The 20,546-nt window shown below is 41.5% G+C and overlaps 1 protein-coding gene across 1 annotated transcript; it reads left to right on the forward strand.

Moving 5' to 3' along the window:
• Positions 1-958: 958 nt before the first annotated feature.
• On the forward strand, positions 959-17,993 carry LOC139648432 (GTPase IMAP family member 8-like). Its single transcript, XM_071524550.1, has 5 exons — positions 959-976; positions 1,719-1,770; positions 3,649-4,287; positions 5,480-6,178; positions 14,863-17,993. Exons 1-5 carry the CDS (start codon positions 959-961, stop codon positions 16,665-16,667), a joined length of 3,213 nt encoding a protein of 1,070 aa, XP_071380651.1. The 3' UTR covers positions 16,668-17,993.
• Positions 17,994-20,546: the final 2,553 nt, after the last annotated feature.

Consider the following 20,546-nt stretch of genomic DNA (forward strand, 5'->3'; position numbering starts at 1 on the left):
TCAAGCTGCCCTTGAGCAAGGCACTGAGCCTCCTGTTGCTCCAGTAGAGCTGCTCAGTGGCCACCAGTATCAGACTGTGGTTATACTGGGCAGAAACCAGTGGGAATGTGTGTAACTGTGTGAATGTGAAGCAGAGTGGAGCTGGAAAAGAGCATGCACACTCTCATAAATAAGTTAAAAAAAAAAAAAGATGTACAAATTGCAAAAGTTTGTGCCCCTTTGACTTTTTGCATATTTTGTTGAATTTAAAAATACAATTGTTACACTATTTTTGTCTGAGATCTATTCATAGTATTCCCATGATGTCACGTGTTTCATTGGCTGTGGCTGTCACCTGTTGACCGTGTGCTGATGCAACAGAATATAAGTAGCCTACAACCTAACTTTATTCAAATTTTACATCATGCCTTCACATAAATGTCTAAAACATTCTCTAAAAAAATAAGTCAAGTTTATTCGTATAGCCTTATCATACACCGACTATTCACTGATAGTCTCAAAGGAGTTCACAATGTCCACAATATGAAACAGACCAAATTTTGAAATTTCCTGATCTGGTGTGAAGCATCAGCAGCAGCTCCATCTGAACAGTTGATGACACAAAGCTCCGTGGCCTCTGCACACAGTAAACCTCCTCAGAGGTCAGAGGTCACAGAGCAGCAGCAAGTGAGGACTCACTGCACAAGAGACTTTTGGCAGTGTTTGGGTGTATTGCAAACTCACAAAATCATGATACACTCCATTGACATTGATATGGATGAACACTGTGTGTGTGTGTGTGTGTGTGTGTGTGTGTGTGTGTGTGTGTGTGTGAGTGTGAGAGAGAGAGAGAGAGAGAGAGAGAGAGAGACATTTATATTTTCATTTTTTCCCCGCTTCTTGTGTTTCAAAGTTCTTAAAAACCAACAGATGTTCTCCTCCAGTTGAATTTCTCTCTGGTTTCCAGTAGAGTGACATCATGGCAGAGTCAGAGCCTGCAGCATCTGGTGAGTCCAGTCAGACTTTAAATCAGAAATATGCACTAACTGTAAATTTGTTCAGAATTATTTTGTTCTATTTCCTCCATACAACTTGATAGAATGCTCATTTCTGTTAAGCTAATTATTTGTTTTTATTAAATATTCCTAGCTTTGAAATCATACCAACAAAGTATAATAAAAAAAATAATACACTGATCATTATCTTGCACATATACTCTGTAAATCTAACTTTTGTTCACTAACTTACAGCTCTATACTTTATTGCTGCGGTGACCCAGTTTTTCAATAAAGTTTCTCTTATCTTAATTTTTCCACCATTCCAGCTTGTCTTGTCATTCCAGTGTGTAAAGCCTTTATAATTCCACTTGGTGGAGACAAAACATTAAATTTCACTGTATGTACAACACAAGGTGGAGTGTTTTTGCTGCCATGTAATTTTCCATCACCTTTAGCTGACTGTTTTGTCTTCTGTTTTGTCCTGATCAGAAGCATCATGTACTATTCCTTGTTGTGACTGATACAATATGATCTGGATACAAAATGGTGGAAATATTCTGAAGACCAAAGGATAGATTGCTAGATAATAGTGGGAGGTGCAGCAAATGGGGGACATCAACAAGCATTTAAATTACATAATTATTTTCATAAGCAGGATAATTACACATTATATGAGAAACTTGTCAGTCTAAAGGAATTTTGTCTGAAATTGTATTTTTCTGCATTTTTACAGAACGAGAGGATGTGAATCCTCTGAAGCACAGCAGCAGCTATGAATTACTGCCGCCTCACAGTGAGTTAAACTGAACTGAATCTGAACTGTTTGGTGTTTCATGAAGTTTCCAAAATTTAGGTTTGCACAAACTATAATATTTAATAAAGTAATTAAGCTCCTAACTTATGTGGTAGGAACTCTACAAATAACTTTGTCATCACAAGTTCACATTTTCTTTCATTTAAAGATCAAGATCAAAGGTGAGTTACTAAGATGTAAATGGCTGACAGATTTTCTCCAAGTCCGCCTCTAAAGAAAAACTGGAAAAAACTGGCTTTGGATTCCCTTCCTGGTCAACCCAGTCGCCAGAATAAAATGTTGGCATTTTATGTTTCTGCAAACCACGGATACATAGAATCTCAATGTTTCTGAACCAAAAATAAGTTTCATATCAACATTTTTAGATACGTGTATATCAGCGTTATAGTGTTTTAACCGCTCGTGGTGCTTTTGAGGCACTTTTGGCGTTTTGAGGAAATAGAATGAGGGTAGGTTATAATAACCATTTTCTGGTTATGAAATAATATAAATTATATATTTTATTACACACCATGTATTTCGAGCATGTGGAACAATGAGATAAATTTCTCGTATATGCGCTTCACGGCCTATGTGTTAGGGGGGTTTTCGTGGACCCAAATGCAGACACGGACAGTTGGTGAACGGAAAAAGGAAAAAGGTTTATTGATGGTTTGGGTGGAGTGATGTAGTCGGACCAGGCTGGGCTGGCTGATGGACGGACGAGCAGAACGGGCAGGCAGGCTTGCAGACGAGCCGACAGGCTGGCTGGTAGAGACAGAAGAGTTGGCAGGCAAGCAGGTGAGCCGGCAGGCTAGCTGGAGTGGCATGGGCGGGTGGAGAGACACAGGGGAATCCTGGACACAGGAAAAAACAAGATCAGGCAAAAGGGTTTGAAGAGCACAAGAATAAACTTTGAATAAACAGGATACGGTGCGACCAAGAGAGTGACTACCACTGGTATGGTGGAACAAACTGGTGATGAGTGGATGTCAAGCCGGGGTTGAAATACAGGTGGTGACGAGTGATGGGATTCAGGTGTGCAGGAGCCCAGCAGCATGGAGAGAGGGAGCCATGCCCACGCCACACACCAACAGACAGACTTACACAGAGAGACAGACTGGGAGGCGGAGACACAAGGGAGGCAGGGAACATAGAGAAACACAAGGAAGACTAGAGTCACGGCAGGAGCCATGACACTATGGCCATAATTTATTTTTCTGTGACATGCACGCATATTTCCTTTACGAAATATGAACACAATATTCTTAACCCCCGATATGATTGGTTCTTGGTTCCTGTGATAGGAACGGGAAGCTGTGATGAGGTAAATTAATGTTGCACATTCTCTGCATAATGTTGCACAATTTACGTTGTTTACGAGTTTATGAGTTTATGTAAAGTGTCATTTACAAAAACCCAGGTGAAGATTCGTCACCTTAATAATGCACTTCAGTAATTTACAAATTTAAAGATAAATTAAAAGTAAATGGTGGTTAAATGTAATTTCTGGGAAATTACAACAGTGGAATTTAACGGTATTGCCAGTACTGTGTGAATGGTAGAATTAGTACGTTAAAAAGCAGAAAGGCATGTCTTGTGTGAACAACAGAAATTGCTACCTTTACGTAAAAATTAAAATGGCAATTTTATGGGTTTCATGTGTGGAAGAGGCTTTGGAGTCACTAGTTTCCATATTTAATTTGAAGATTCACAAGAAGGTGTGTTTGCAAATTCTAGATAGCTAACAGGTTTTCTCCAAGTCCACCTCTAAAAATCATGGCATGGGATTTCCTCCCTGGTCATCAGCCCAATTACAGCTGTATTAGGTTAAAATCTTGTTGGTTTTTCTTTTATAATTCATTGTTTTCATTTCAGTGTCTGAGCTGAGGGTTGTGCTGCTGGGGAACAGCTGGTCTGAGAGGAGTGCAGTGGGGAACTTCTTACTGGGAAAGACTGTGTTCAACACTCAGGAAGCATCTGACAGCTGTCTGAGAATCAGTGGACCATTGAAAGAGAGAAAAATATTGGTCATCAACACTCCAGATCTGCTGCTCCCCAACATCTCCCAAGACAAACTGACAAAGCATGTAAAAAGCTGTGTGAGAAACTCTGCTCCTGGACCTCATGTATTCCTGCTGGTTCTTCAGCCTGAAGACTTCACTGAGAAACAGAGACTGAGTTTACACAAAGTCCTTGAAAACTTCAGTGAGCGTTCATTTGATCATTCACTGGTATTGATATCAACACCCAGAGAGGAGAGTTCAGGTGTCATGGAAAACTATATGCAACATCCAGCCCTACAAGACATGATCAGAAAATGTAGATACAGGTACTTGAAGCAGAAACACCTTGAACGTCCAGAGCTGTTAACACGCCTGGGACAAATTGCAAAGGAGAACAACGGAGAGCATCTGAGCTGTGATGTATTTGAAGATGCAAATACTGGTTCAACTGATGATCATCTGAAACAAAGAGAAGCAGCACCTGTTAACTGGGATCCCGCTAGAACTGTTGGTAAGTGCAGGAAACATTTTGATGATGACGTGATGAAAACTTTATGAATTATTATTGTTCATTATTTTTGATGAATTTAGAATATCAAGATGAGTTATTTCAGTTGATGGTATCTTTTTACAGGTCTGGAATCCAAACACCAGCATGCAAACACCAGGTCTGCAGAAAAAAGCACTTTCCACCACTGTAAGTAAATTTATCACAAATGTTTTTCATATACTTAGAGATCTGTAAGATGAAGTTGATGTACTGTAACACTTCACAACTCTTCACAGTGATGAAACCGAACACAACACACAATCCATCACCAGTGGCAAGCACTGTGAAACAGTGTAAATACATTAATTACAGGAATTTATCATCCAGCTAGAAATTTGCAACATGTTGTTAAGATCATATATGAGAAATTGTGCCTCCTTTCAAGTAATTTCAAGCTTAAAGTAAACATCAGGATTTGCAGTGTCACAGTAATCAGACATTCACAATAACTTATATTTGATGAAATATCAGTTAGATGTTTATCAAATAACCATGTGAAACAAAGTCTTATTGAGACCTCACAAACTATAACAGTAGCGAGCCAGAACCCACAAATTTATTTCCAAAGGTAAAATGCTTAATTTTGGAGATTATTTTGAATGTTTTTATTTTTGTCATTGCTGTTTTACAGCATCTGGACTCAGGATTGTGCTGTTGGGGAAAAGCGAAGACAAAAAGAGAGCAGTTGGTAACTTCATCATACAGAGTGGAGCTTTTCATAAAAGTTCTGACCCCAAACAATGTGTGGTCGCATGTGGAGAGTGGAGGAGAAAGTCTTTAACAGTAGTGAAAACCCCAGACATCTTCAGTCTACCTGTGGAAACAGTGAGAAAAGAGATGAGGAACTGCACGGCTCTTTGCAACCCTGGACCAAATGTACTGTTGCTGTTAGTGAAGCCTTCTGCATTCACAGAGAAGAACAGACTCAGACTGAGGTCCATCCTGAGTTTGTTTGGTCAAGATGCCTTTAAATACTCAATGGTCATCACCACACATGAGGGAAATGAAAAAAGGTTCTCTGTAAATCAGCTCCTTGAAGAATGTGGAGGAAGGCACTGTAGCATAAAAGATGACCGTACATTGTTAATGGAGAAGATTGAGAACATTGTGATTGAAAACAATAAAACCTGCCTCACCTACACTGAAGGGACAGGGATCATGACCCCAAAGTCTGTGTCTGAACATGTCAAACCACCTTTAAACCTGGTTCTATGTGGGAGGAGAGGAGCAGGGAAGACTTCAGCAGCTGAGGCCATTTTGAACCAGACAATGCTTGATCCAGCCTCCAAGTCTGCAGAGTGTGTGAAATATCAGGGAGAGGTGTGCGGACGTTGGGTTTCCCTGGTGGAGCTTCCTGCCTTGAATGGAAACCCTCTGGAGGCAGTGATGAAGGAATCACTCAGCTGTCTCTCCCTCTGTGATCCTGAGGGCGTCCATGCCTTCGTCCTGGTCATACCTGTGGGTCCCCTCACTGATGAAGACAAGGGAGAGTTAGTGACCATCCAGAACACTTTCAGCTCTCGAGTCAATGACTTTACCATGATTCTGTTCACTGTGGAGTCAGATCCTACCACTCCAGCTGTAGTTAACTTTGTAAGTAGGGACGGAGACATCCAGCGGCTCCGTCAGAGCTGTGGAGGCCGATATGTTGTCTTCAATATTAAGGACAAGCAGCAGGTCCCTGAGGTGTTGGATGCTGTGGAACAAATGAGACTTTCCAAGCGTGAATCATGCTGCTACACAACAGAAATGTTTGCCCATGCCCAAATAGATAAAGTCATACAACAAGAGAAACGCATCACCACACAACAGGTTGAACTTGAGGAGTTGAAAAAAAAGAACATGGTCACTCGTAAGTACTTCATTAACATAATTAATTTTTATTGGCTTTTCTTTGTCATAAATCAGGTTAGTATTTGCCATGGAGGGTCAAGAGTATGCAGTTTTTCATTCCAACCAAAACTACACTGGGCCTGTGTTTGGAAGCAGATACTAACCTACTACATATACTGCATACTGTACACTCAAGTGACAATTCAGTATACTAAGACCAGCGGACTGTTGAGATTGCAGTATACTCAAACAATACATCACATGACCAGGTCATGCTATAAAACAGCACAGATTAAAATCAAAATTAGCATACTTTTATCCAATAATATACTATATAATTTCGAATTTTCTAAATCATTTAATCATTTTCAATTCTATGAGCCTTATTTATTTTGGCTGTATTAGCCTACCTTGTCAGCACCGAATACATTGGGGATCATTACTGTCAGTTTCTGGTTAAATATTTGTCTTGTTTTGCATAGTGCTGTTACACATTCCCCCAACCCGCCCCCCTTTATTAATTTAGCATCAAAACAAATCATCTGGCTAACCCATTCATCAGCTACTAACTCACTACAGTTACAGATAAATCCCCCTTAATTTATAACTGTGGCGCTTATCACTTAACACGCTGTGGTCACTGTAACTGTAGCGGCTAAGCCTAAACTTAAAGCCACTGAGGGGCTGCATAGACGGGCTAATAATTGACGCGCACGCCTTAACACCGCTTAGTAGTGTCTAGGAAAATAACAGAGTCCAACTTCTGTTGCTTGCTTTGATGGGATTTTTTATTGCTCACCGTTGTGGTCTTCAACATGTTAAAGGCAAGAATCCATAACCGACGTGTGCATAAATCTCCATGATAAAGCCAACATTTCACCAATACAACAAACAAAGCGTTCATATGCCGTGGCTTGGCGGTCAAAAAACTGTATGTGCTCCTCCGTCCAGCAACACCTGTTACCTGAACAAAGGTTCCTACCTATATAGTGACCCATAGCACAATGGTGACCCCTACTGGACCAATTTGGTGTCTTTCATATAAAGAAACACTGGAAATGGCTCCTACACACCGGCCCCTAATTGTAATGACTAACAGACATAACAATTCTAACAAGTACAAATTAAGGAGCCATAATCAAAATAATGCAAAGATGAGTACAATTTTACCACACTCTAGTCTCGCATATTCCACATACACAGAATATTTGGGATGACCTGCTAACCTGCAGCCTCATGTAGCAGGCAAAGTTTAGTCACAGGCCGTTCAACGACATTAGACCTTGTCTGCAGACGCACTGAACGCACAAGTCCTTTCTTATCATGGAAAGCCTCCAAGACTCTTCCAAGTGGCCAGGAGCCTCGTGGGGCAGTCGGATCCATTATGACCACAATATCTCCAGGCTGTAGATTTCTCCGTTTTTGGTTCCATTTTTGCCTCTCCTGCAGCAAAGGTAGGTATTCCCGTACCCATCGTTTCCAAAAAAGGTCAGAAATATACTGAACTTGTTTCCATCTTCGTTTTACGTACAGGTCATGTGGCTCAAACAATCCAGGTGGTAAGGATGGTCTTCCTTTCATAAGCAGGATATGGTTGGGAGTAAGTGGCTCCAGATCATTTGGATCTTCAGAGAGTTTGGTGATAGGCCGATCATTTAAAATGGCTTCAGCTTCGCACATAACTGTATGAAGTCCATCGTCATCCAGTGTCTGTTGTTGAAGAACTGAACTTAGAATCCTTCTCACCATGCGGATTACACGCTCCCAAACACCACCATGATGTGACCCTGCTGGAGGATTGAAACTCCACTTGACTCCATTTTGCTGCAAAACTCCTTGAATCCGTGTATGGTTCCATGATGCGAGTGCCTCCTTTAGTTCTCTCTCTGCTCCTTTGAAGTTGGTCCCATTGTCAGATTGAATGTGAACAACTTGACCTCTCCTACAGATGAAACGGCGCAAAGCATTGATGCATGCATCTGTATCCAAAGAGTTAGCCACTTCCAGATGGACTGCTCTGCTTGCCAGACAGGTGAATATCACTCCATAGCGCTTGACTGTGCCTCGTCCTTTCCTCACTACAATCGGTCCAAAATAGTCGACTCCCACATTGGTAAATGGTGGATAATCAGGAAGAATCCTTTCCTTTGGCAAATCTGCCATCTTTTGCTCCATCATTCTTCCATTATACCTCCTACAAAAGCAACATTCTGTTATCATTCTCCTCACAGCTGAGTTGGCACTTGTGACCCAGTACTTCCGCCTCAGCGTGGACAGCGTGTGGTTGCGACCACTATGGCCAAGCTGTTTGTGAATGTGCTTGAGGATGAGAGTGGCTACATGTTGATCTTTGGAGAGGATGAGTGGATGTTTAGTTTCCTCTGGCAAGGAGCCTTTAGTCAACCGCCCTCCAACTCTCAGGAGCCCATTATCCAAATATGGATCCAACCTGTAGATAATACTCTGTCTGCTCACTGTAGCTTTCCCAGATGACAACGTAGCAATCTCTTCTGCAAATCTTTGCTGCTGACAGTACCGAATGATAGCAAGCTCGGCCTCCAAAAGATCATTTGTAGACAAAGCCTGTCCTCCTGGCCTGTCTTTAACCCCTTGCTTGTCTTGCCGCATGACACTATTGTCTAGTCTCTGCCTGCTGGCATCAGACGCCTCCGACTCCCTCCTCCTGTGACTCCTTTCCAAAAGAGTATTTTTCAGCTTAAGGAACCAGGCAACTGCAACCTTGAGCTTCATCCAATTTGAGAAGTAGGCCATTAGCCGACTAGTGGCATCAGGTGAGCCCTCCACATTAACAACATTCACCATGGCTTCCTTCTTGACCTCCAAGTCATCTGCTTCCATCGCAGTCTCTACCACATTTGCTGGCCAGTCCCCTTCTGGTTTACACAAAAACTTTGGACCCTCAATCCACCTGTTGTCATGAACAAAGTCTCCAACCCTCACTCCTCTGGATGCATCATCCGCTGGGTTTTGCTTGGAGCTGACATACCGCCATTGTGAAGTTGTGGTGGCTCCTCTAATAGCCGCGACCCTGTTTGCCACAAAGGTATGGAAACGCTTGTCCTCGTTCCTTATGTACTTCAGCACAGAAGTGCTATCTGTCCAAAAGACTGACTCTTGTAACTGGAGCTTCAGCTCTGCCTTCAGCATCAGGTCGATGCGAACAGCAAGGACAGCAGCAGTCAGCTCTAAGCGAGGAATAGTAACAGTCTTTAAAGGTGTAACTCTGGCCTTGCCCATCAGGAATGCAACATGGATGTCATTTCCGTCATTCTGCATCCTGAGATAAGTGACGGCTCCATATCCTGCTTCACTAGCATCCGAAAAGTGATGAAGCTGAACATGTCTGGGATGTCCAAAGCCCTTAGGTTTAATGCACCTTTCAACCTTAAACTCCGACAGCATATCCAGCTCTTCCATCCACCTTGTCCACTGATGCAAGATGTCCTGGGGTATGGTCTCATCCCATCCAAAGTTTCTTCTGCAAAGCTCTTGCAGCATGATCTTGGCAGGCAGCACAACTGGTGCAAGAAAACCCAGAGGGTAATACACAGAACTAGACACAGACAGCATTCCACGTCTGGTGCAAGACTTTTGATGGACCTCCATTTTGAACTTAAATGCATCAGTCTCAACACACCACTGCAAACCAAGAGCTCTCTCTACAGGAAGTTTGTCTCTATCCAGATTCAGTGCATTCAAATCTTTAGCTCTGCGTTCCTCAGGAAGAGTTTGCAACATGGTGCGATTGTTGCTGATCCACTTTGTCAGAGTGAAACCTCCCTTCTGACAGAGAGCAATTAGATTTTTGACCATGAGGGCAGCTTCCCCATCCGAGACCATGCTCTTCAAACAATCGTCAACGTAAAAGTTCTCCTTGACTGTTTGAATCACTTCAGCTGGAAAGTCGGATTGATTGTCACCTGCCGTTTTCCTCAGAGCGAAGCTAGCACAACTCGGAGAGGACACAGCACCGAACAGATGGACAGTCATACGAAACTCTGCCACTTCCTTGGTCAGATCTCCCTCTGGCCACCACAAAAAGCGCAGAAAGTCTCTGTCCTCCTCTGCAACCTTGACCTGATGGAACATTGCTTGTATGTCGCCCATGACTGCCACAGGTTCCTGTCTGAATCTAAGGAGGACTCCAAGCAATGTACTTGTAAGGTTGGGACCTTGCAAGAGCTGATGGTTTAATGATGTACCCTTGAATGCCGCACCACAGTCAAATACCACCCGCAGAGTCCTCTTCCTTGGATGATATACACCATGGTGAGGAATATACCACACCTTTCCACTGCCACGATCCAGCTGCTGTGTAGGTACTTGCTCTGCATAGCCCTTACTAATCACCTCGTTGAGACACGTTTTGTACTCCTCATACAACTGTTCACTGTTCAGGAACTTCCTCTTCAGGCCAAGTAACCTTTGCTTCACCACAGAGAAGTTGTTGGGCAGAGATACATTGTCCTTCTTAAAGGGCAATTTCAGGCTGTAATGACCCTCTTCAAGTGTTGCAGAATTTTCCACAAGCTCCATGAACTTGATGTCCTCTCTTGATAGCCCTTTCTCCTCCGTAGCTCTCTCGTTGAAATCATGGTTGTACTGCATATTCAGCATTTCTTCCAACCTACACACAGAAATCCTGTTGACAACTGCTGCAGGGAACTCAGCTTCCAAGCTGCTGTCATTTCCTTGCAAAGGACCATTAATGACCCATCCCAATGCTGTTCTTATAGCATATGGGCCCTCCCCACGGCTGTTAATGACCTCCCAAGGTTCCAACATCTTGGGAGCGTTGCTTCCAATCAACAGGTCAACGTTAGCCTTTATGCTGGGAATTTGTACCTTTGACAGGTATGAGCATTTTGCCAAATCTCCTTCAGTCACAATGTTGTCTGTACTTACAGGCATTTTCTTCTGGGTGAGGACTTCTGGGAGCTTATAGAAGAGGTTGGTCTCCAAACCAGACACTTCCAAGCCTGACAACGAATATGCTGGCACAACCTTTTCCTGTCCCATGGTTTGTAGGAGAAAGCGGGTTTGTCTACCAGCAAGATTGAGCCTTTGCATGAGATGCTCCGAACAGAAAGTGGCTGAACTGCCAGGATCCAAAAATGCATAGGTGTGTATTATCTGGTCTCCTTTGATGGACTTGACTTGGACTGGTAGGATAGAGAGAAGACAGCGATCCTTCCCGGCCCCTGTATGACCACAGGTTTTATGAGATGCTGTGATATTACAGGCTACCAGCTCCTTGGAATGTTCTGTGTCTGTGTTGGCTCTGTCCCTGTTGTCAATATGAAGCACACTGGGATGGTTTTGACCACAAATCCTGCAGGTCAAACGCTTATCGCAGTCTCGACTCCTGTGCCCAGCACATAAGCAGCCGAAGCAAAGCTCTTTCTCCTTTAGAAAGCCTATTTTATCTCTGTGCTTCTTCCTTTTAAAATGTTGACATTCTTCCAATGAGTGACCTTGAGCACAGCAAACACAAGTTGACTTCACTGTAGAGCCATGTGCTGGTAAGTCTCTTGAGTTCTCAACTGATTGCACAGGTGCAATGGTGGTGGCGAAGCTGTTTCCTTTAAATTTATTTCCTGGCTGTGACTTCAGCCTATTGACAACCTTTGAACCAGTTGTTCCAGATGGTATATCCCGAATGTCGCCAAATAAAGGGTCTGATAGGATTCTGACATGTTTTTCGATGAATGCAACCAGATCTTTGAACAGAGCTCTGCGTTTAGATGTTTCCAGTATACCATGTGCAATGGTTCTCCATCGCTCTCTCAGTTTAAATGGCAAGTTAGACATGACTGCTCTCATGTTGCTTGGCATGTCCAATTCTTGCATGTACTGCAGATTCTCCATGACGTTACAGCATGACCGCAGAAAAAGAGAGTAGGCTTGTAATGCATTCACGTCTTCTGACTTTATTGAAGGCCAAGCCAAAGCCTTTTCCATGTATGCAGTGGCAATTTTGTATTCATTGCCAAAGTGTTCTTGCAATAGCTGTTTTGCTTGATCATAGCCATGATCAGGAGCCATATGCTGGCAGCTACGCACCAGCTCCCTTGGCTGCCCTCTAGTGAACTGCTCCAGGTAATATAAACAATCACCTCTGCTGACCTTTTCCTCCACTCCTTGCTCAAATGCTCGTTTAAAGGAAATGTATTGAAGAGGATCCCCATCAAATAATGGAATATCTCTTGCTGGCAATAACATTAAACGTTGCTGTTGGACAAGGGCTGATGTTATTTCATTTTGCCTTTGCATTATGGTGCAAATGTTTCCAAGATGCCTTTCATCCACTGGCTGAGCATTGAATAGGGAGGGTTCCAAAAGCTGTGACAGTGCATCCACTTGCGACTTGTGATGGCAACTCTGCATTTCTGAATCAGTCCACTCCTTTGGTCCAGCTGTGCATTGCTGACTAGCCCCCTGAGGCAGCTCAACAGTTGGTGGTGGGTTACTTGCTGGAAGTGACCAATCCTTACTTTGCTGTGTTTTGCTCTGATTTACAGGCTTGTACTCCTTTGCCATCGGGTTGAGACTGTTTGAAGTTGCTGCCCTTTTTTCTTTGTCCAGGTATGAATTCATTGCATTTGATGATGCTTTGGAAAACCTTTGAACGTCAGAGGCCTGTAGAACTGCTAATTTAGCAGTGGATGCAGCTAGCATGGATTCTAGCTCAAGTTGTTCTCTTCTCCTTTTCAGCTGTTGCTCTTGTTCCTCCAAAGCATGCTTTTCCTTTAAAGCTGCTGCACGAACAAGCAATGCAACTCTGTCCGCCTCTGCTTTGATTCTTGCAGAGGAAGTAGTGCTAGAATTTCCGCTACGTGAACTCTTTCTGCTTGAGGGTTTGCTGGCAACATTTGACACACTGTCCTCTGGATTAATACCATCATCATCATTGTCACCCTTAAATGCATGTTCAGCACATGATACCCATCTTTCCACATCAGAAATAAATTCATTATTAGATATCATTTTTGCTTTGAACCATATGTCATGCTTTTCTTTTTCATCAACAGGTAACATACCCATCAAAGAACCATGAATACCTTTTGCTTCATCACACAAATTGACAAGATCATCAAGAGCACATTGTACCTCTGATTTTTTACCTCTTTTTTGCATAAGCCCTTGCATATTTTCTCTTAACTTACTAGCCTTATTTAGCTTAGCTTTCCTAGCATTTTGCAACCTTTCCAGCTTTTCTGCAAACGCTTTAGCAGTTAATTTTACAACACGTTTTTCTTTGTCCTTTTGTGTATCAGCGTCATTGGTGATACTGTTCGATTCCGCTGATTGCGCAATAGCCTCAACGGGCCTGTCCATAGTTTCACGTGCATCCATAATGTTTTTTCCCCAAGCACGCTTGATCGTTACCAAGTTAATAAAGTCAATTGTCCTCCCTTTTCGACCACCAATGCATTGGATTTACGCCACTATACGTAGCGAACATTGTGTGCACACAAACATGAATGGCCATTCATTGCAATTTGTAGCGCTACACATACCTCCCGTTGGGCGCCGTGATGATCCCGGTGAACGACTCCTCTGCCGGCATTTGAAGAGCCGCTCCCGATGTCCTACTGGCGGATGGCCTTGATCCGAAGGATGAAACGTGCTGAACGCTCCCAACGGCAGCAGGCATCGGCGTCCTCTCGCCGATAGCTGGATGTAGCAGCCGGGCTCAGATGGGTAGAATAACCGGCGTTTGGATGTCCGGTTTCCAGCGTCCACTCAGCTGGAAACTGCAGCGGTCGAACTGACATCTATTGCCGCACGCGATGAAGCTCTTCCAGCGTCACTAAGCATAGTTTTTTGACTTCCAAGCCACGGCATATGAACGCTTTGTTTGTTGTATTGGTGAAATGTTGGCTTTATCATGGAGATTTATGCACACGTCGGTTATGGATTCTTGCCTTTAACATGTTGAAGACCACAACGGTGAGCAATAAAAAATCCCATCAAAGCAAGCAACAGAAGTTGGACTCTGTTATTTTCCTAGACACTACTAAGCGGTGTTAAGGCGTGCGCGTCAATTATTAGCCCGTCTATGCAGCCCCTCAGTGGCTTTAAGTTTAGGCTTAGCCGCTACATTCAAGTCAAAAAACTGTATGTGCTCCTCCGTCCAGCAACACCTGTTACCTGAACAAAGGTTCCTACCTATATAGTGACCCATAGCACAATGGTGACCCCTACTGGACCAATTTGGTGTCTTTCATATAAAGAAACACTGGAAATGGCTCCTACAGTAACCGAACAAAGACAAATCTGCATGGTGGAGGTGCATATGCTCCACATATGCATGAATTTTGCATGAATTTGTCTCATTAGTAAATAATTTGTGTCTAACTAACTAGCCAGTCAAATGGCTGGCTGCATGTTATTTGATGTGATGGATCAGAGGCGTTTAGTGGATCAGGGCCTGAGTATGTTAAGAATGATTAGGATTTGAACACAGGGCTGATGATTTCACTGATTAGTTCCTCTCTGGTTGAAGGTTTGTTGATCAGTGAAACTACCTGGTGTAGTGTTTGGTTGGAATTAAAACCTGCAGACTCTTGGCCCTCCATGACACATGTTTGCCCACCACGGTTCTACACAGTTATATACCCTTGAGCTGATACTGTTCCAACTGTCAAAATTTGATGATCAGGTCTTTTGATTTTGCAGGTGATGATGAGAAACAGAGTGAAGAGTGTCTCAGGATGGTGCTGATAGGGAAGACTGGAACTGGAAAGAGCAGTTCAGGAAACACTATTCTGGGCAGAAATGCATTTAAAGCCAAATCCAGCCAAACATCTATCACCAAACGTTGTCAGAAAGCAGAGAGTAAAGTGGATGGTCGTCCTGTCGTTGTGGTTGACACCCCCGGCCTGTTTGACACAAACTTGTCCCATGAAGAGATTAATGAGGAGATGGTGAAATGCATCAGTCTTTTGTCCCCGGGACCACATGTCTTCCTGTTGGTGTTAGAGATTGGCAGACTCACATCAGAGGAGAAGGAGACATTAAAACTAATCAAGAAAGGCTTCGGGAAGAATTCTGAAAACTTCACCATCATTCTTTTCACAAGGGGAGATTCACTGGAGCGTGACAAGCAGTCTATTGAGAACTACATTGAAGAGGAATGTGATGATTCATTTAAGAATCTGATTGCTGACTGTCGAGGAAGATACCATGTGTTTAATAACTATAAGGACAACTGCATGCAAGTCACTGAGCTGTTGACCAAGGTTGAGACAATGGTGAAGAACAATGGCGGTGGCTGCTACACAACTGAAATGTTCCAAGAGGCAGAGGCAGCCATACAAAAGGAAGTGGAGAAGATTTTGAAGGAGAAGGAAGAAGAGATGCAGAGAGAGAAAGAGGAGCTTAAAAGAAAACATGAGGAAGAAATGCAAGTGATGAGAAGAAAAATGGAAGAACAGAGATCCGAAACTGAACAAGAGAGAGAAATGAGAGCCAAACAACTAAAGGAAAAGGAAGACTATATTATCAAACAGCGTGAGGAGAGAAAGAAAGAACAGGAAATGAGACAAGAAGAAGAAAGGAAGAAGAAGAAACAGGAGGAAATTCAACAACAGGAATGGGAACACAAACTTGGAACATTGGAGAAAAAAATAAAATCAGAATCAAAGGAAAAGGAAAACACTGACAAAATGCTGGAGCAGAGTAGAGAAGAGATGAGTAAAGAACGAGAGGCTTGGGAGAAACAACGAAAAGAATGGTGGGAAAAAAGATATCAGGAAGATGAACAGAGAAGAGAGGAGGAGCAAACAAGATTGAAAAAGCTCCAAGAAGAGTACGAGCAGGAAAGAGAAAAAGATGAAAACAAAAGAAAAGAAGAGGATCGAATCAGAAGAGAACAGGAGGAAAAGGAGAGAAAAGAATTAGAGGAAAACTATAAGAAAAACCTGGAGAATATGAAGAAGAAATATGAAGAGGAGGCCAGAAAGCAAGCTGAAGAATTCAATGAATTCAGAGACAAATACATCAAGGACTTTGCAGCTCTGATGGAAAAGCATGATGATGAACTGAAGAATCTGAGGCAAGAGCATAAGAAACAAACTGAGGAGCAAGACGAGAAGTATGGCCTCTTAAAGGATCTTTCAGCCCAGAAAGAACAAAACCTGAAGGAAGAAGTGGACACATTGGAGAAACAACATAAACTTTCAACCCAGAAAGAACAAGACCTGAAGGAAGAAGTGGATACATTGGAGAAACAACATAAACTTTCAACCCAACGTGAAGAAAGTCTGAAAGTTGAGGTGGATAAATTGCTGGAAAAACATGAACCCTCAACCCAAAACACAGCAGATCTTAATAAAGAAGTGGATAAATCACAGAAACAACCCATACCTTCAACTCAAACTGAAGAAACTCTGCAGGAAAAAATTGATAAATTGGAGAATTTACATCAAAAAGAAATAGAAGCCTTGAAAGACAAATACAAAACCAAATGCATCATCCTCTGATAATGTTGCCCAGTTCCTGACTTCTCTGCATTGTAGTTCATCATGATGTTAACACTGTGACATGATTCAACATCATCAATGTCCAGGCTGTGATCAGTAGAGCTGACACCGTCTGTTTTGAATTGACATGTTTTAGGGTTCTCTAGCTCTCCACTCCCTCCCCCAGTTTTTTCAAGTTTTTATCTCTTTGCTTAACTGTTTTATCATTGTGCAGCTAAAGTGAACTACGCATGAGTGTGACAGATCAATCACGGATGGGAACTTGAGTTTACAATTCGCTCTTAAATCACACTTTAGATGTACAGTATACAAATTTACTTTGAACTCGACCTGGACCATAGATCAGTGACTTTTGAACAATGAGCGTCTGTAAAAGAATGGTATTGTTGCATTGTATTAAATGTTTTAAGTGTTTTTGTATTAAGGCTACACATGAATGATGTATCTAACCATCACACAGCATGGTTTCAGTATAATAATGTTTAGCATTTGGTTATGATTTTAAATTTTTAAAAAGCTGAAATTACATAGTTTTTTGGCACTATAATGTATTCAATTATGCGCACTTGTGATTCCTACCAATATCTTCATTTAGGTTACATTATCGTTGTATGTAATCAATGCCTAATATATGAATAGCTAAATAAGACATAATGTATTCAGCTGGCAACAGCATAACATGGCAGACGAACTTTACTAGACTTGACTTGACCAAACACCAGAGACTTGATTTGGACTTGCTTTAAGTGACTTGTGAGCACCGCTGGCATAAATTAACAAAGACAGTTTATTTTTTAATCATTAATCTAGTGATTCAAACTAGTAGCCAAACCACTTGCTGAATGTGTGCTTTTATTTTCATAAATAGTTAAATTGTCATGTAGCGCACCTTGAGATTTCACTGTATTTTGCAGTGTGCTATATAAATAAAAGTCATTATTATTTTTATAAAGTTATATCTGACCATTTCAATTCGCGGGCTTACATCACTGAAAATAATAATTGTTTAAGCTGTAATGTTCGGCCAATTCTTAGGTGTAAAGTTCAGTCTGTCAGTGTAAACAGACAGCAGATAAAGCCTGGAAGATCTGCTTGTTGCATTTAAATGATCTTTGTTTCTTTTTGATGTTAAAATATTACAAGTTAGACCAAGTTTAAAAACAAAATCCTTTAACGGACATCCACCTGTTTTCCCTCTAACATCCCATTCACAACATTTCAGTAAGTACTAGATCTAAACAAAATATATTAAAATTGTTCACGTCAGAGAAATACAAAAGACTGGGAAAAAAATGACTTATGAATGCATTGATTGTCTTTACAAATATGAATACAAATATGAATGATATTTCCAATTGATTATATTAAATAAAATTAAGACACAGAAATCAACTTAACAGTGAATTTCATTACTTAAATGAGTGTTTGTCCTTTGGTGTTTATCATTTTATAAGATTAATATTTGTCATCCTGAGGTTTAACTTTCATTTGCTTTGACTGATGGTGCAGAAAGAAATGTATCAGTAATGTGAATAGATCAAGATAATTTATAATGCAACCCTCTGAAAGGGTTTGGGCCATAACTCTCTCTGTGCCATGCATCAGGTGAGTGTGTGAATTAATTAGCAGCAGCTGTTAATGAGGTTTAGGTTGGTAGCTGCTGGGTCCTGTGGAAGAAAACTCAAATGTATTCAATCTGCAGGTTGGGAGCCAAGGAACTCAACATCTGGATGATTACACAGTTTTATAGTGTTGAATATTCATGATTATGTTAATACAGATAGAATATAATAAAGCTATTGGTCAAAAAGTATAAGCTTATATGAACAAGATTGAACAACCAATGATAATTATAGTTGTAGCACTTTAAGGAGATGAAGAGGTGAGCAGCTTCTTCTAAAGACAAGTTGTTTTGTCAGTGTTTCTATGAGATTTGGGCAATTACAGATTCCAGACTCACAATTCTAATTCATAATCTTATAATGGTGAAGCAGATTCAGTATTCTTGAGTTTTAGGCACTTAAGGTGTGAATATGGGTCAAAGGTTACATGTTATAGCCTAAAGCATATAGGAATGTTGCTTAGTATAAGTACTTTTCCATTTCTTCCTCAACAGTCCTTCACCTTATACCCAGTTATGGCACAGATGAAGACTGAACTACAAGACTACATCTTAGAGTAGAGAGAGAGAGAGATGTAGAAGAAAGTTGATAGGTTTATAAAGTGACATGTGCAGATATGTACAGCAGATAGTTCACATTGGGAGTTATTACTTCCCTTTGAAACACATCCGGTCGTGTCTTAGCTTATATTAGCTTTAGTGAAATGCTCCTGATAGCTTGACAGAGCCAGACCACATCAGGATTTGGATTCTCACATGAACCGCTTTATTCAACTATACTTGTCAACCACACAATGCCTGGTCTCTACGCACTATATTCTCTAAACATACATGTGTAGATTAATATAGTGTAACACGTACAAAGTCGTTACTGAAGAGACTTAAAGCTGCTCGTCGGGAGACAGACTGGGAGCAGAGCTCAGTACCTGCTGCTGTGACTCAGTCTCAGTAAAGCCAGGAGCGCCACCTAGTGACGTCATCTGGTACTGCAACTAAACAATGTTCCAAAAGCACAGCAGGTTTATTTTTGACTGTTACACCTTACAGGAAGTAGCTGTTACTTTCCTCCTCCTGATGTACAGCACCATGTCCAACAATATAGTCAATATTTTCTGAACACTTTTGGATGCACATTCTTCACAGTGATTCTACTGAGTTCTCACGTGACTACAGGTCTGTTACTGCGCAGATACTGCAGGATGTTTCCCTGCCTGCCGCCCAATGCATGCTGGGATATAGGCTCCAGCCTCCCCGTGGCCCTGAATAGGAATAAGTAGGTATGGAAAATAAATGAATAATAAAGTAAAATATGATATACAATGATATATAATAAAATGAGTTTTATTGACCCCTGATGGTGAAACTGGGTCATTACAGCAGCAAAGAATGCAGGTGTAGATTGGAGAATAAAGAGTAAAACGTTTTTTTTTTCTTTTTCTTTTTAACTACTACTTCTAGTACTTTTTACTTATTTTTTACTAAGAGTACTGAGGGACATGTGAGGGTACTAAGGGACATAAATAAGAAAATATATTAAAGATAGAGCGCCTCTATGATGCTGATATAATAATAGTAATAATATAATCAGTAGGGAAATTTCACCATTTGCTAACAACTTATGTTAGGCTAATTATGCACATAGTTACTGGAATTATCCTTACTGGTATCCAGAGTTAGAGGTGACAGAGTGAACTGCAGGAGCCAGTGGCATCAGAGCCAAGCTATCTGTAAAACTATATATTCATAAAATTAATAGATTGTTAAAACCTTTAAAGCTGGGACTGAAGCTGTCCCAGATTTTTTTTTTATCACTTCAGAAGCTGAATAAAGTGTTTTCCATCCCTGAGTGTGTCTGCTGCTCAGACTCCTGGGAGTCAAACAGCCTCATGGCTCCTACAGTCTGGAGTCAGAAGCTGCTGCTCAGCTCCATGTCACAGCTCAACACACACTCTGTACACTGAGAAACTGAGGAAACACACAGCAGACAGGTTGGACTTTAACTGCACAGGAGAAGGAATGGATTTCTAATGTGAACACACATCTGTCTGATGGATGAAGGCTGAAACATTCATCATCAATCACACTACAGTCTCACAAACATTTTCCTGCTCAGTAAAGACTCTCAGCTGCTTGATACAGTTTGACATATTATCACCAATAAAATCACACTGGTTCACTAACATGGGAAAATACTACAATAAATACACATTCAGAATATGTTGTGAGATATTTTTCAAAACATACACACATTGGTCAAA

This window comes from Centroberyx affinis, unplaced genomic scaffold, assembly GCF_046629955.1.
Source record: "Centroberyx affinis isolate AG114_WGS23_722 - 3 ecotype Tasmania unplaced genomic scaffold, CSIRO-AGI_Caff_v1 ptg001200l_1, whole genome shotgun sequence".
Classification (NCBI taxonomy): Eukaryota; Metazoa; Chordata; class Actinopteri; order Beryciformes; family Berycidae; genus Centroberyx; species Centroberyx affinis.

Bases quoted from the DNA above. Each gene is read 5' to 3' on its own strand.
- LOC139648432 (XM_071524550.1), top strand. The intron at 1,771-3,648 runs GTGAGTTAAACT...TTTTCATTTCAG, and splicing joins TGAATTACTGCCGCCTCACA to TGTCTGAGCTGAGGGTTGTG. The intron at 4,288-5,479 runs GTAAGTGCAGGA...CTGAAGGGACAG, and splicing joins GGATCCCGCTAGAACTGTTG to GGATCATGACCCCAAAGTCT.